This window comes from Eretmochelys imbricata, chromosome 1, assembly GCF_965152235.1.
Source record: "Eretmochelys imbricata isolate rEreImb1 chromosome 1, rEreImb1.hap1, whole genome shotgun sequence".
Classification (NCBI taxonomy): Eukaryota; Metazoa; Chordata; order Testudines; family Cheloniidae; genus Eretmochelys; species Eretmochelys imbricata.
The window spans coordinates 43838947-43851713 of NC_135572.1; the positions used below are offsets into that span (position 1 = coordinate 43838947).

General features: G+C 40.3%; 1 protein-coding gene across 1 annotated transcript in view; it reads left to right on the plus strand.

Annotated features, from left to right (window-relative positions):
• Nucleotides 1–12767, plus strand: part of TNFRSF19 (TNF receptor superfamily member 19) — a 105697-nt gene that overhangs the window by 22839 nt on the left and 70091 nt on the right. Inside the window, exon 3 of the mRNA XM_077806120.1 lies at nucleotides 10816–10994. Within this exon, the coding sequence (XP_077662246.1) occupies nucleotides 10816–10994 (179 nt within the window). The remainder of the gene's footprint in view (nucleotides 1–10815; nucleotides 10995–12767) is intronic.

The window sequence follows — 12767 nt, forward strand, 5'->3', positions numbered from 1 at the left end:
TTACGTTACCAAACTTGCACTGTAACCCAAAAGAAACTGCAATCTTATACACTCTTTTAACAATAAATCAGCACATCTGATTGTGGCACATTCCAGGTATTTAGGAAATTAATCTCTTTTATCATTGCTAAGATCACGGTTAAGATTTTGCGATACAGCACAAGTTCGATGAAATTGGAGTATGTATTTCATTTTGGGATGTTGCAGATGAAAGTGAAAGCTTTATGGGAGTGGGTTATTAGCAGTGTTGTAGGCAATATGAAGGTGGCAAGGAATGTGGCAGACTTTAACTTCTGATTTCCAAGCTTTTAAGGTTTTGTAAAAAGAAAAGGAGTACTTGTGGCACCTTAGAGACTAACAAATCTATTTGAGCATAAGCTTTCATGATCTAGAGCTCACTTCATCGCACTCATGCAGTGGAAAATACAGTGGGGAGATTTTATATACACAGCGAACATGAAACAGTGGGTGTTACCATACACACTGTAACAAGAGTGATCAGGTAAGTTGAGCTATTACCAGCAGGAGAGAAAAAAAACCTATTGTAGTGATAATCAAGGTGGGCCATTTCCAGCAGCTGACAAGAATGTGTGAGGAACAGTAAGGGGGGGGGAATAAACATGGGGAAATAGTTTTACTTTGTGTAATGACACATCCACTCCCAGTCTTTATTCAAGCCTAATTTAATGGTGTCCAGTTTGCAAATTAATTCCAATTCAGCAGTCTCTCGTTGGAGTCTGTTTTTGAAATTTTTTTGTTGAAGAATTGCGACTTTTAGGTCTGTAATGGAGTGACCAGCGAGATTGAAGTGTTCTCCGACTGGTTTTGAATGTTATAATTCTTGACATCTGATTTGTGTCCATTTATTCTTTTACGTAGAGACTGTCCAGTTTGGCCAATGTACATGGCAGAGGGGCATTGCTGGCACATGATGGCATATATCACATTGGTAAATGTGCAGGTGAATGAGCCTCTGATAGTGTGGCTGATGTGATTAGGCCCTATGATGGTGTCCCCTGAATAGATAGATTTTGTGTAAATGGGGTGCAAACTTAACTGTCACTAAATGTAGTTTGTGTTAATTTCCTAGGGCTTTTTTAATATGGAGTTGGTGTACCTCAGCAGATAACTTCCTAGGGTGAGGGATGGGAGAGGGGAGAAGGGGAGCTGCACTTCAGCTGGGAAAAACTGCATTGCTGAAGCTGCTCCAGGCTTTATCAGCTCTCCTAAAGAGCATGAGAGGCTGCAAAATACCTCAGCAAGTTTTGTCTGTCTAAAACATTTTATCCCTGCTTAAAGATTACTGAAAGTAAGTGCACCAAGAGAAACCCACCATATTTAGCAGTGCCAACATAACCTGTTAGGTGCAGGGAAGCCCCATAAAGGAGTGTGTCATATCTCACTTTTTGAAACATGCAGTAGCCTCTCACTGATACCTGGAAACTGGATATAGTCAGGAGCAGCTGCAGCAGCATGGGGCTTGCCCTTCCTCCACCTGTCTAATTTGCTCCTCCTTCCTGTCTGTACTCTGTTCCTTCCAGTGTGAAGCATATCTCTCAGTCTTGTAGCCTGCCATTGCGTGAAATCAAAATGCATAACAAATGCGTGTATTTTAGTGATTCACACCATGATTTTCAGATTACCATGGTTTTTAGGTACAAAACCTGTTTTAGAGATGTCCTCTTGCTGTGTGAATCACATATAACTGTAAACCATCTCTCCCAATAGAAGTCAACATCAGGGTTTGGGCCTAGATGAGGACCCTGTCACTTGAGCTTCCAGGCGTAGTTGCTCATCTCTTTTCAAACCAATCACTAAAGGAGGACTTGATACACATTTTCTGACTGGGTTGCCCAACTCTTTACTAGTCAGTAGTAGCCTAATGGAGATGAGGAACCCTTGATTCTGTCCCTGGCTCTATGAGAAGTGTGTAAGTTTAGTTGTTAGAAACTGACTTTCAGCTTTCAATATTCTGTTTGGAAGGTAATTGACTGAGTGGATAAGTTGTATGTTTGCCATGATAGAGACCCTTATTCTGTTCCTGACTGCCTGGCATAATCTCTCTGGGTATGTCTACACTGAGAGAAAAGATCTGCAGTATGGCTGTGGCTGGTCTTGATTAGCTGAACTAGGGCTTGGGCTGTGGTACTATAAAACTGCAGTGTAGACATTCAGGCTTGGGCTGGAGATCAGGGTCTGGGATGAAGCAAGGGAGGAGGGTCTTTCAGCCCAGGGTCTAGCCCAGAGGTGGGCAAACTACAGCCCGTGGCCACATCCGGCCCGTGGGACTGTCCTGCCTGGCCCATTAGGTCCTGGCCGGGGAGGCTAGTCCCCGGCCCCTCCCCTGCAGCAACACCGCCACGCAGGCAGCGGTCTGGCCCGCCGCTCCTACCGGGCAGCGCAGAGAGCAAGCTGGCTTCAGCTGGGAGGCATACTCCTGCTGCTCTGAGCAGAATGGTAAGGGGGCGGGTGGTCCCGGGGTGCAGTCAGGGAGCAGAGGGCGGTTGGATGGGGCAGAGGTTCTGGGGGGGCAGTCAGGGGACAGGGAACAGGAAGGGTTGGGATTGGGAGTCCAGAGGGGCCTGTCAGGGGGTGGGGGTGTGGATAGGAGGCGGAGCAATCAGGGGACAGGAAGCAGGGTGGGTTGGATAGGGGGTGGGAGTCCCGGGGGGCCTGTCAGGGGGCAGGGGTGTGGATAGGAGTCGGGGGAGCAGTCAGGGGACAGGGAGCAGGGGGGGTTGGGTAGGGGGTGGGGTTCCAGGGGGTGGTTAGGGGACAAGGAGCTGGGGGGGTTGGATGGGTTGGAGGTTCTGAGGGGGGCAATCAGGGAGTGGGAAGTGGGAGGGGCCAGATAGGGGGCAGGGGCCTGACTGTTTGGGGAGGCACAGCCTTCCCTACCCAGCCCTTCGTACAGTTTTGCAACCCCAATGTGGCCCTCGGGCCAAAAAGTTTGCCCACCCCAGTCTAGCCTGAGCCTGAATGTCTATGTGCAGTTTTTTGCCCCGCAACCCAAGCCTGACCCATCTGACCCAGGCTCTGAGACTCAGTGCCACAGGTTTTTTATTGCAGTGTAGACGTACCCTTCGTTAACCTATCGGAAAAATTAGGGAGGGCTTGTGTGCAGCAGCTCAAACTTGATTGCTTTCTGTTGTTCAGGTTTGTGGCCTTGGCCAGTAATAAGCATATGCTAAAGTGCATGATAATATAAACAGCAGCTATGTGAGCATAGCCAACTGGCGGAGGAGGCTTTAGCCCCCCTCAAAAATTTTGGGATTCCATTAATATATAAAGGAAACACTGACCATGGAACATAGTTGTTTATCTCACTTTATTAAAAGTGGACAGATTTAGTCACAATACAAAACTACTAATTAAAGGGATATTCAACAGCTATTATTTTTTTAACTCTAGTCCCACCTAATAAAAACAAGTTGTCAATATCCCCAAGTTAACAGAGGTAAGATTTAAACCCATGATCTCCTATTTTACAACTCAGGGAACTTTCCCATAGGCTACAGGGGTTTTGGTGGAGGACTGTCCTTCCCTGTATTGTCTTACTGGAACTTCTTCAGTGACTTAAGAGGTTTTTCACCAGCAGACATGTAACATCAAATGTGGTAGGTTTGTCTTCGCACACAATTGCACTTATTTCTAAAACATGACAAAAAGCTATATAGACAAAGGCTAACTAAGTATAATTGCTAATGTTGGAACTGGCATGCAAGGAGCAATATGTGGAACAAAGCCCAGTGCCCATAGTACTTCAGATATCTTGCAAAGGGCATCTGAAAAAAAGTGAGACAGTTCAATAAGAAAAACTACCAAAAATGATTTCAGAGTACATATTCTCTTTGTACCATCCAATTTTTCATCAAATCACTGTGAAATATTTAAAGAGTACTCAGTTTGCATTCTATATTTTGTTTACCATTCTTATGAAACTTGTTCAAAATAAAGGTTTAAAACTCTCTTTGAGCTGGAAACTCCAACACAATCTTGACTGCCACAAACTTGACAGTCACAACCAACTTTAGCATAATATACATATTCTGATGAGAGATAAGAATGGGTTAATTTTAATTATTGGTAATTAGATAATCATTGTTGATCATATCAATTCCAATTTACCTCTTACAGAGATATTTTCCATTTTTAACACACAGACTGCTCTTACACCGTGTTTGATAAGTGACAAAGAAAATTCTCAGATAAAGCTAGCAGTCCACCCTTAACTCACCATTTCATGCCTAGGTATTTCAGGTATCTTATACTAGTATATTAATTGATATTCTCAATACTTGTAATTTTTGGATACACCACTCTCCTGTCCTGCTGTCCTAGCTGCTTTAACTTGGCATTTTCATTGAAGGGTTTTTTGTTGTTTGTCACAACTTTAAGTCATATTTATATCTACTTACTAATATTTGTTTGATTATATACTCCTTGGGGAAGAGACTTGTTTTTCTTGCACTGGGACCAAACACTTCTAACAAATACTACTGAAGTATGATTCTGTGGACACACTGATTACTCCTGGGGGAATTCTGTGCCACTGCTCATGCAAAGAATTTATATCCTCTGCAGATTTCTTTGGTTCCCTGTCAGAAAAACGAGTTTCTGAGTCCATTGCTGAGTCCATGTCCCGGGGGGGAGCTGCACAGTGATCTCCCACCTCTGTGCAGCCAGTGGCCTGTGCTCCCCAATGTCATGCTGGAGCCTCCACATTCATTTGACAAATAAAATTTGAAGAATTTTAAAATATTGTGCTCAGAATTTTTTTTTTGGCGCAGAATATTTAATTTTTTGGCGCAGAATGCCCTCAGAAGTAACTGATGTACACATAGCTTGTGACTAAGGCCATTGGAAATCTGTGGGAACCTTTTGAAAAGTTCTGTAGAAGTACTAACAGCAATCAGGGCCACTACCTGTATATTGCCCCAGTTGGTCCATTTATATACCCCACCCTCCCTCCAGTGCAAGGGTCTCCTTCAACTCTGGGGTCAGGAGAGACAGAAGAAAGCCAAATGGAAAATGCCACGTTGAAGGTTGTGTGGATGTCTGTAATTGTGCCCCTTGTATATATGCATTTTGATCCAGTCCTTCAATTACATGATCACATACTGTTTTTCCCCCTCATTCAGTGCAAGAACTATGGTTGCCCATGCAACCTTAAATGTGGAATTTCACAACTTTTGAGTGCTTGATTTTGCAATATAAATAACATTATTTTAACAGCTGTTTGTGTGAAATTATGTTTAGCTGCACAATAAATAGGTACATAAAAGGACATGAATACACAATATACCGTTTATTATATTGTATATAGATCTATGTGTATATCTGTGTGTCCGTCTGTACCCTTCTGTGCAAGCTGAGGAGAAGTTCTATGGCAGATCTTGTAATTTTGCTACAGAACGGGAAAATGATGGTGGGCTTGTTCAATGTCTTGAGCTGTTGTGCAAAAGTCTCTTGTGAGGTAGAGAAAATAGTCAGAATCCTCTAATCTTCCACAGTGTCTTTGCTAGTGGCCACAGCCCAGGTCTGCAGTCAGTCTAGGTGGTTGGTGCTAAGGATTCCATTTGTCATTCACCAATGTTTTTCTAGGGGAGCAAAGCCATTCTCTCTCTCTCTCTCTCTCTCTACAATCTGGCCTTTAGTTTGCGACTAAAAATCTTTATAAACGTGCAGTTCTTCAAGTGATTGCAAATGTCCATTACACTGTAGGCACATGCACGCCCAGTGTACAGACTGCTTCAGTGCCCTGAGCATGCACAATGAAATGGACATGTGCAACACATCTTGAAGAACAACAGTTACAGAACAGGTAAGTAACTAGGGTTTTTTTGGGAGAGGGGTTGGGTTTTTTAGTACTGTGCATTTACAATATCTGTTTCTCTCTCTCAAAATAGTTTGGGCCTTTGTCTTGTCTTTGAAACTTGTATGTGGAGAGGGCATTCTATTCATGGTCTCCCCATGCCTGAGGAGAAAGGGAGGTGTTTGGTAAGGCATCGCCTGTGCAGTATAGTAGTTGCTGTCCCTCTGCAGGGTTGAGGAGGTATCCATGTATGGCTAAGAGTATGTGACTGGTTGGGATGGAAGGATTTCATTTTGTAGGTTGTTCTTACATTCCCCAGAACAAAAAACAGCACAGAAGTTGGGGAGAGCCACAAACAATTGTCTATAAGATCCTATATTAATAAAATGCTCTTAAATAGAAATTGTCATATCAGTTCATACCTGTAATCTGTTCTGTACCCTGTCTCCAATAGTGTCAGCACCAGTTGCTTCTGAAGATGGTGTAAAACACCTAAAGCACAATTTTGCAATAACATGCCCGTGAGCACTGTTCCCTCTCAGCTGTGCACGTGTGCCCGCGCACAAAGATCCTAAACCCCGCGCACATGGCAAAACACCGCGCACACAAAAAATGAAATACTACATCGGAACCAGACCAAAATATCATTTACGGGCGACTTTTGACATTGTTTGCCTGCCATCTATCAACACAGCCGGATTCTACTAGCTGGCAAGGGGGGGAAAGGGAAAGGAGGGCAATGAATCGTACCCCTCCCCTCCAGCATTTTGAACGTGGAACGTTGAGCACGTTGGGACGGTCAGGACCCCCACATCTCCTTGTAGTCTGTTCATTTGGCTATGTACAAACTCAAGTATGCATGAATAAGTCAAAATGCCTGGCCGTAGTTGCTAAGGAACTGCAAAGATTTCCCAGAAATGAACAAAGGTAAGTGTTGTTTTCGTGACTGAAATCTTTCAAAGGCATTGGACTTCATACATTTACTCATGATGTTTTACCATTTCTCCGCGTTTTTTTTTCTGCAGATACATGGATGTGATCAGAGCTATGCACAAACTTCTGGTATCCTGATCTGAATGATCTCCCATTTGCCCTTTTGTTGAGTCACGCTGTTAAGCGCATTGAAATAGTAGCTATATAATAAAAGTATTAATTTTAAATAAACCAATCTGGTAAAAAATCAATCCCACAATGTCACTGTCTAGAGGTCTAAAGCGTAAAAGAACAGCGACTTCATTTAAATCTGATGGCTGGATGAAACTATAGAGACAGTTACACCGAAGTCACATAGTGTAATGCTTGTTAAACTTCGTGAAATATTCACATACGATGAGGACAACAGAGTGATTTGTGTATATTGTCGAGATGCCAGAGCTTCAGGACAATTTTCAACAGGAAGAATGTGGAACGATGTATGGAAGTTGGATTTCTTAAAGCGTCATCGGTCAAGTTAGTTTCATATAGATGGTGTAACAAGACTTAGAAACAAAAACCCTTCCTTATGAGCGGATTGCTTAGCATGATTCTTGAAAGTCCAGCTGAAAAGCAGAGGAGGCAAATTAATCTTGAACGCAAGTGCTCAAACCCAGAAGAAATCAAGGTACTTATTGACAGTGTGTTGTTGGCTATTAAAATGAATAGCTCATTGCTTTCTGTTCAAGATATTAATGACCATATGGAAAAGTATGTGCGCATACCAGCGAGTTGGGGAAGTAAAAATTATGCTTTTGAATTTCTTGAAATTATCAACTGCATTGTCCAAAATGACCTCATGCATGAAATAGCATTGGCAATGTTTCATACTCTAGCTGTTGATGAAAGCACTGATATATCCATTAACAGATACTGGATACTCTACTTTAAATATAGATCCATAAATTCTGCACACTATAAAACTTCGTTTGGTGGTCTATTACAATTGCAAGAATGTGATGGTGTTTCAATAGTGTCTGCAATCAAAGAGTTTTATAAAGAACACCAACTTGATCTAATGAAAATGATGATGTTCACATCTGATGGTGCCTCTGTGAAGTTGGGCAAATTCAATGGCATGGCGGCTCAGCTGAAATGTGATATTCCACACTTAGTCCAGCAACATTGCGTTGCACACCGGGAAGACTTGGGGATTTCCGATGCATGGAAAGAGGTCAAACTGATAAGAGACATCAAAACCTTAATGAGAACTGTCCACATGATGTTCTGTCAGTCATCCAGGAGAAAATGCAAATTTCAGGAAATAGTGGATCCTTCTGAATGTGAGTCAGTGGCTTTCAGGCCACTCAATGAAGTGCGCTGATTATCTAGGCACTTTGCACTTCAAGCAATTATTCACAACTATAATCCTCTTCTGGAATATTTTGAGCAAGACAAAGATACTGACCCGGTTTCTAAATACTGCCACAAAAAGCTGAATACCATGGAATATTGAATAACATTAGGAGTTTTGAATGATGTTTTGTCGGAGCTGGCTTCACTATCCACACTGCTCCAGAAACAGGGCCTTACACCTCTTGAAGCATTTCACCTTGCCCGAAGTAAACTGAACAAGATCAGAAGACCGTACCTTGGAGATTCAGTCTTATGGAGTGACAAAGTTAAGGCTCTCTTAGATATGAGCTCTCAAGAAAATAATGAAATTGATACCAGTTCCATAATAACTTTCATAAACATCTTGTGTGCACATTTGGCAGACAGGTTTCCAGAGGATGAAGTCCAGGAGTGCTCCGCTTTTGATTGTGCAGCAATAGTTAAGTGTGACTTCAATTTTGAAATTCATCAGGTCAAATCCCTATGTTCAAAATACGAAGACTTTCTTGCTGAAGAGATTATTATAGTCAGTCAGTACAATGACTTCAAGTTTGCAGTAGCTGAAAGAATCAAAAGCCAATTGGTTTTAAGTTTCCCGGATATGGTGACATTTGCTCCCCAGAATGAACAGTTTCAGGATCTTGCAGAGTTGATGGATATTGGAGGAACATTCCTAGCGTCAAGTGCAGAATGTGAATGTGGCTTTAGCTTAATGAACACTCTAAAAAACAAACTACGGAATCATTTACAAGTAGATCATTTGGACATGCTGATGTGTATAAGAGTTACCAGCTGGATGGAGGACTAATAAATCTGGACAGAGTTTATATTGAATGGGCAAAAGAAAAAGATTGCAGGGAAAAACAGTAAAGTTAGTTTAGCAGTCTTTGACATTTCGACCAATAAGGAAATTAAAATGCATTTGTAATTACATATCTTATTCTTGGCTGATAATCATGTATTGATATTTTTTAAGAACATTTTAAATTTAAAACACAATCTCTTGTTTTTCTTTTTTTACTTATGATGTCTCTATCTGAAAACCCATATAAATTGACATAATGGCATACTTATTAAATTGTCTTTATTATATGTTTATCAAAATCTTTTCGGACATGTGTATAGAATGAAAGGTGAAAGTGGACACCAACAGGCAGAAGCCTATGGACTGATAATGATCAAGATTAATATGTGCTTGATATATGATCATGATTCTCAAAAAAAATCATAAAATGTAATGCTTGAAACTAACTTCTGCTTCATGAAGAATGGTTAAATTTTCTTTTTCTAAGTATTTAAAAATGACATTTACAAAATAACATAGTGTAAAAACTATTATCACAAATTTCAAATTAAAACTTTTTAAATGTATAAGCATTTTACTTGCTTGGGCGCATTTGCCTCATGGCGCACAAATTTGAACTCTGCTTCAAAAATTTGCACAGAAGAAATTTTGTGCGCACATGGCCTGTCAAAAATTAGAGGGAATATTGCCTGTGAGGGAAGTGTCTTCCTAACTTGAGGCAATAAAAGCTTTATGTCCTAAAGGAAGAGACTTATTATGCCATATACATTTTTATCCTAGCTCATGTAACTGTTTATTTTTATATAAATGTCATATCCTTTTTAAAATTTGAATAAGCTCTCTACCTTGATAATATCTTGTGGGAGTGAGTTCCACAGATTATTGAGTTACATTTGTTGCCTTTCAGTTTTACTTGGTGTCTGTTTCTTCATGTAGCATAGGAGAGGGAAAATGGGCATATCTGAATTACCTTCTCTTTATCCTCATTTTATGCCTCTTGTTCATTTCCTCTTCACATTAGTACTACTTAAATCTTTTAAATCTTTCCTCATATGGGCATCATTCCATAATTCTCCAGACTTTTGTTACTTCTGCTATAACCTACATTTCAATATCATCTTTATTTTTGTATTCCTACCCGTTCAAAAATATTTCCCAAAATTGTGGAAATAAAAAACTAATTTCTTTGCACAAATTAGTTGTTGGGGTAAGTAACCAGCTCTTGCAATATTCAGATTTAATAAATGCCATCACCTTCTCCTGATTCACAGAGGTCTTGCAGCTTTTCCAGCACTCCTACAATTGTGTTGGGAACTGTTGGTTAAATAGGAGATAGTTAAATTACTAAAATTCTTAGTGGGTAACGAACATTTCAAGCCCTTGTTCTCTGTGTCCATTAGCCAGCCCCCTGTTGTATTTGCCAACAGAGCTTTTACACCTTTGAAGATTTGTCCTCTCTTCAGCAATTAACTTTGTTCACCTTAGCTATGCACCTTAATATCAAAGTGTTCCTTTCCTGTTTTTGTAAATGAATAAGTGCCCAAATACTGCATTCGTCCCAGGTTCTGCACATTCACATGACCAGCTGAATTAAAAAACAGACAGCTCAATAATTCTACCATAAGCTGCTAGTAATGAAGCAGCTGGAGTCCCTGAAGTCCTTTATCATTGAAATGCTCAGTGGTTTCTCAAATAAAGTGGATGACTCAGTATTACTTATAGAAGTAAGGGAGATTATTAGCAGTGGAAGACACATTTGAACTTGCTGAAAAGATGGCTTTTGTCTCTAGAAAGGCCAACTCTCAGTAATAATTACACTCCCAGAAGTCTCTCCTTATTCACACATTCAATGTTTGAATAGCTTGCTATTGCTTGTTAATCCCTGCAGGAATGCGGCTTTGGATATGGGGAGGATGCACAGTGCATGACATGCAGGCTAAACAGATTCAAGGAGGACTGGGGATTTCAGAAGTGCAAACCTTGTCTGGACTGTGCAGTAGTTAACCGGTTTCAGAAGTCCAACTGTTCTGCCACCAGCAATGCAGTCTGTGGCGATTGCTTACCAGGGTGAGTCAATTTCTGTAGATGAAACTTGAAATACAAAATTTAAAACAATTTGCATTAATATTTATTTGTTTGGGTGATTTGGAGAAATGAGTACGTAATTGGGAGTCAGAAAATCCAAAGTACTAATTCTGACACTGTTAACAATTTAGTGTATGGCCCTGAGCAAATCACTTCACTTATCTGTTTTCCCACTTGTAAGATGGGGATAATAATACTTACCCACCTACCTCACAGGAGTATTGTGAGGAGTAGTTCATCAGTGTCTGTACAGTGCTTTGAATACAAGGTGCGATAAAATGCTAAGTATTATTATTACTGTTGTTATTTCTTAAAGAAATCAACATCTGATTAGACATTTCCAAGCTGCAAATAAGTTCCAATTTGACTTCTTCCTCTTACCTCTCCAAACGAATTTAAAAATTATTATAAATATATTATCACCCCAACACTGAAGTAAAAATATTTTTGAAATTCTGAGGAAGTCTCTTTAATCTTGAAATTTTATTTGTGGGTTAACCCTAACACGTCTCATTATCACTGTGATATTTATGATATATTTTTTTACTTCTGAAAAATATTAAATATGTTTAGTCATCAGGTTTTTACATCCTAAGATTTGGTAATAGGGAACTAAATTCTGTGCTCAGTGTGCATGCTTATTCCTTACTTTGAATGGGATGTCACCCACCACTAAAGGCACAATTTGGTCCTATGAATGCATATAGTCACTAATATTGATATCATTTACAGAGTGTACTATGAATTACCTGCAATGGTTTAATGTAAGTGAGAAAGAACTAGATCTTTATATTTTCTTATCATGATTGAAAGTTGATACTCATTTCTAGTTCTAATTCCCATGGTCTCTAGAAATAGGATTTCTATAGGATTTAAATAGGTTGTGTTACTCAGCTAGAATACCCATTTGAAAACCTTACCAAGAAGGAGTAAAACTTACTATTTATATGTATATGCATTTTTGCTTTACAAAGTAATAAAGCTACAGATTCCCTGCCCAAGAAGTTTTCAATCTACAGCAGCAAAGAATGAAAAAATGGGGGAGTGTTGAAAAATAATGGCTACAACAGTGAGAGATTGAATTATACTTATGAGACCTGATCCCTTGAAATGAGTTGAAAGAGTCCTGTTAACTTGAGTGACTTGGGTTGGGGCCCATCTTGTTTGTGCCTGATTCCCCACCTCCACCCCCCCCACCCCAGTACAGTATAGCTTGAGGCAGTGTCTGGACTGAGGTTTGATAAGTTATAAGTGGTCATTATAGCAACTGAGAATATTAATCATTTATGCCCTGATTCTGCAAAGACTTGTTTACATGCTCAAGTTTACACACTCTGAGTAGTTCCAATGAGATCAATGCAGTTTCTCTGTGTAAAGTTGAGTGCATGTATAGGTCTTTTCAGGATCACAGTGCTATTTCTTATGGTGTACAGATTCATTCCATAGCTACCATCAGGTCTAGATTGTTAGGACTATTGGGCATGAATTTATGAACATATGATTTATCTTCTTCAACACTGGCCAAAATATTTGTTTGCTTACCCCTGCTACCCCAAGGCCACTGCACATCCTTGATTATTCATTGTCAAGGTTCCTCCCCCACTCTGAACTCTAGGGTACAGATGTGGGGACCTGCATGAAAAACCTCCTAAGCTTATCTTTACCAGCTTAGGTCAAAACTTCCCCAAGGTACAAAATATTCCACCCGTTGTCCTTGGACTGGCCGCTACCACCACCAAACTAATATTGGTTACT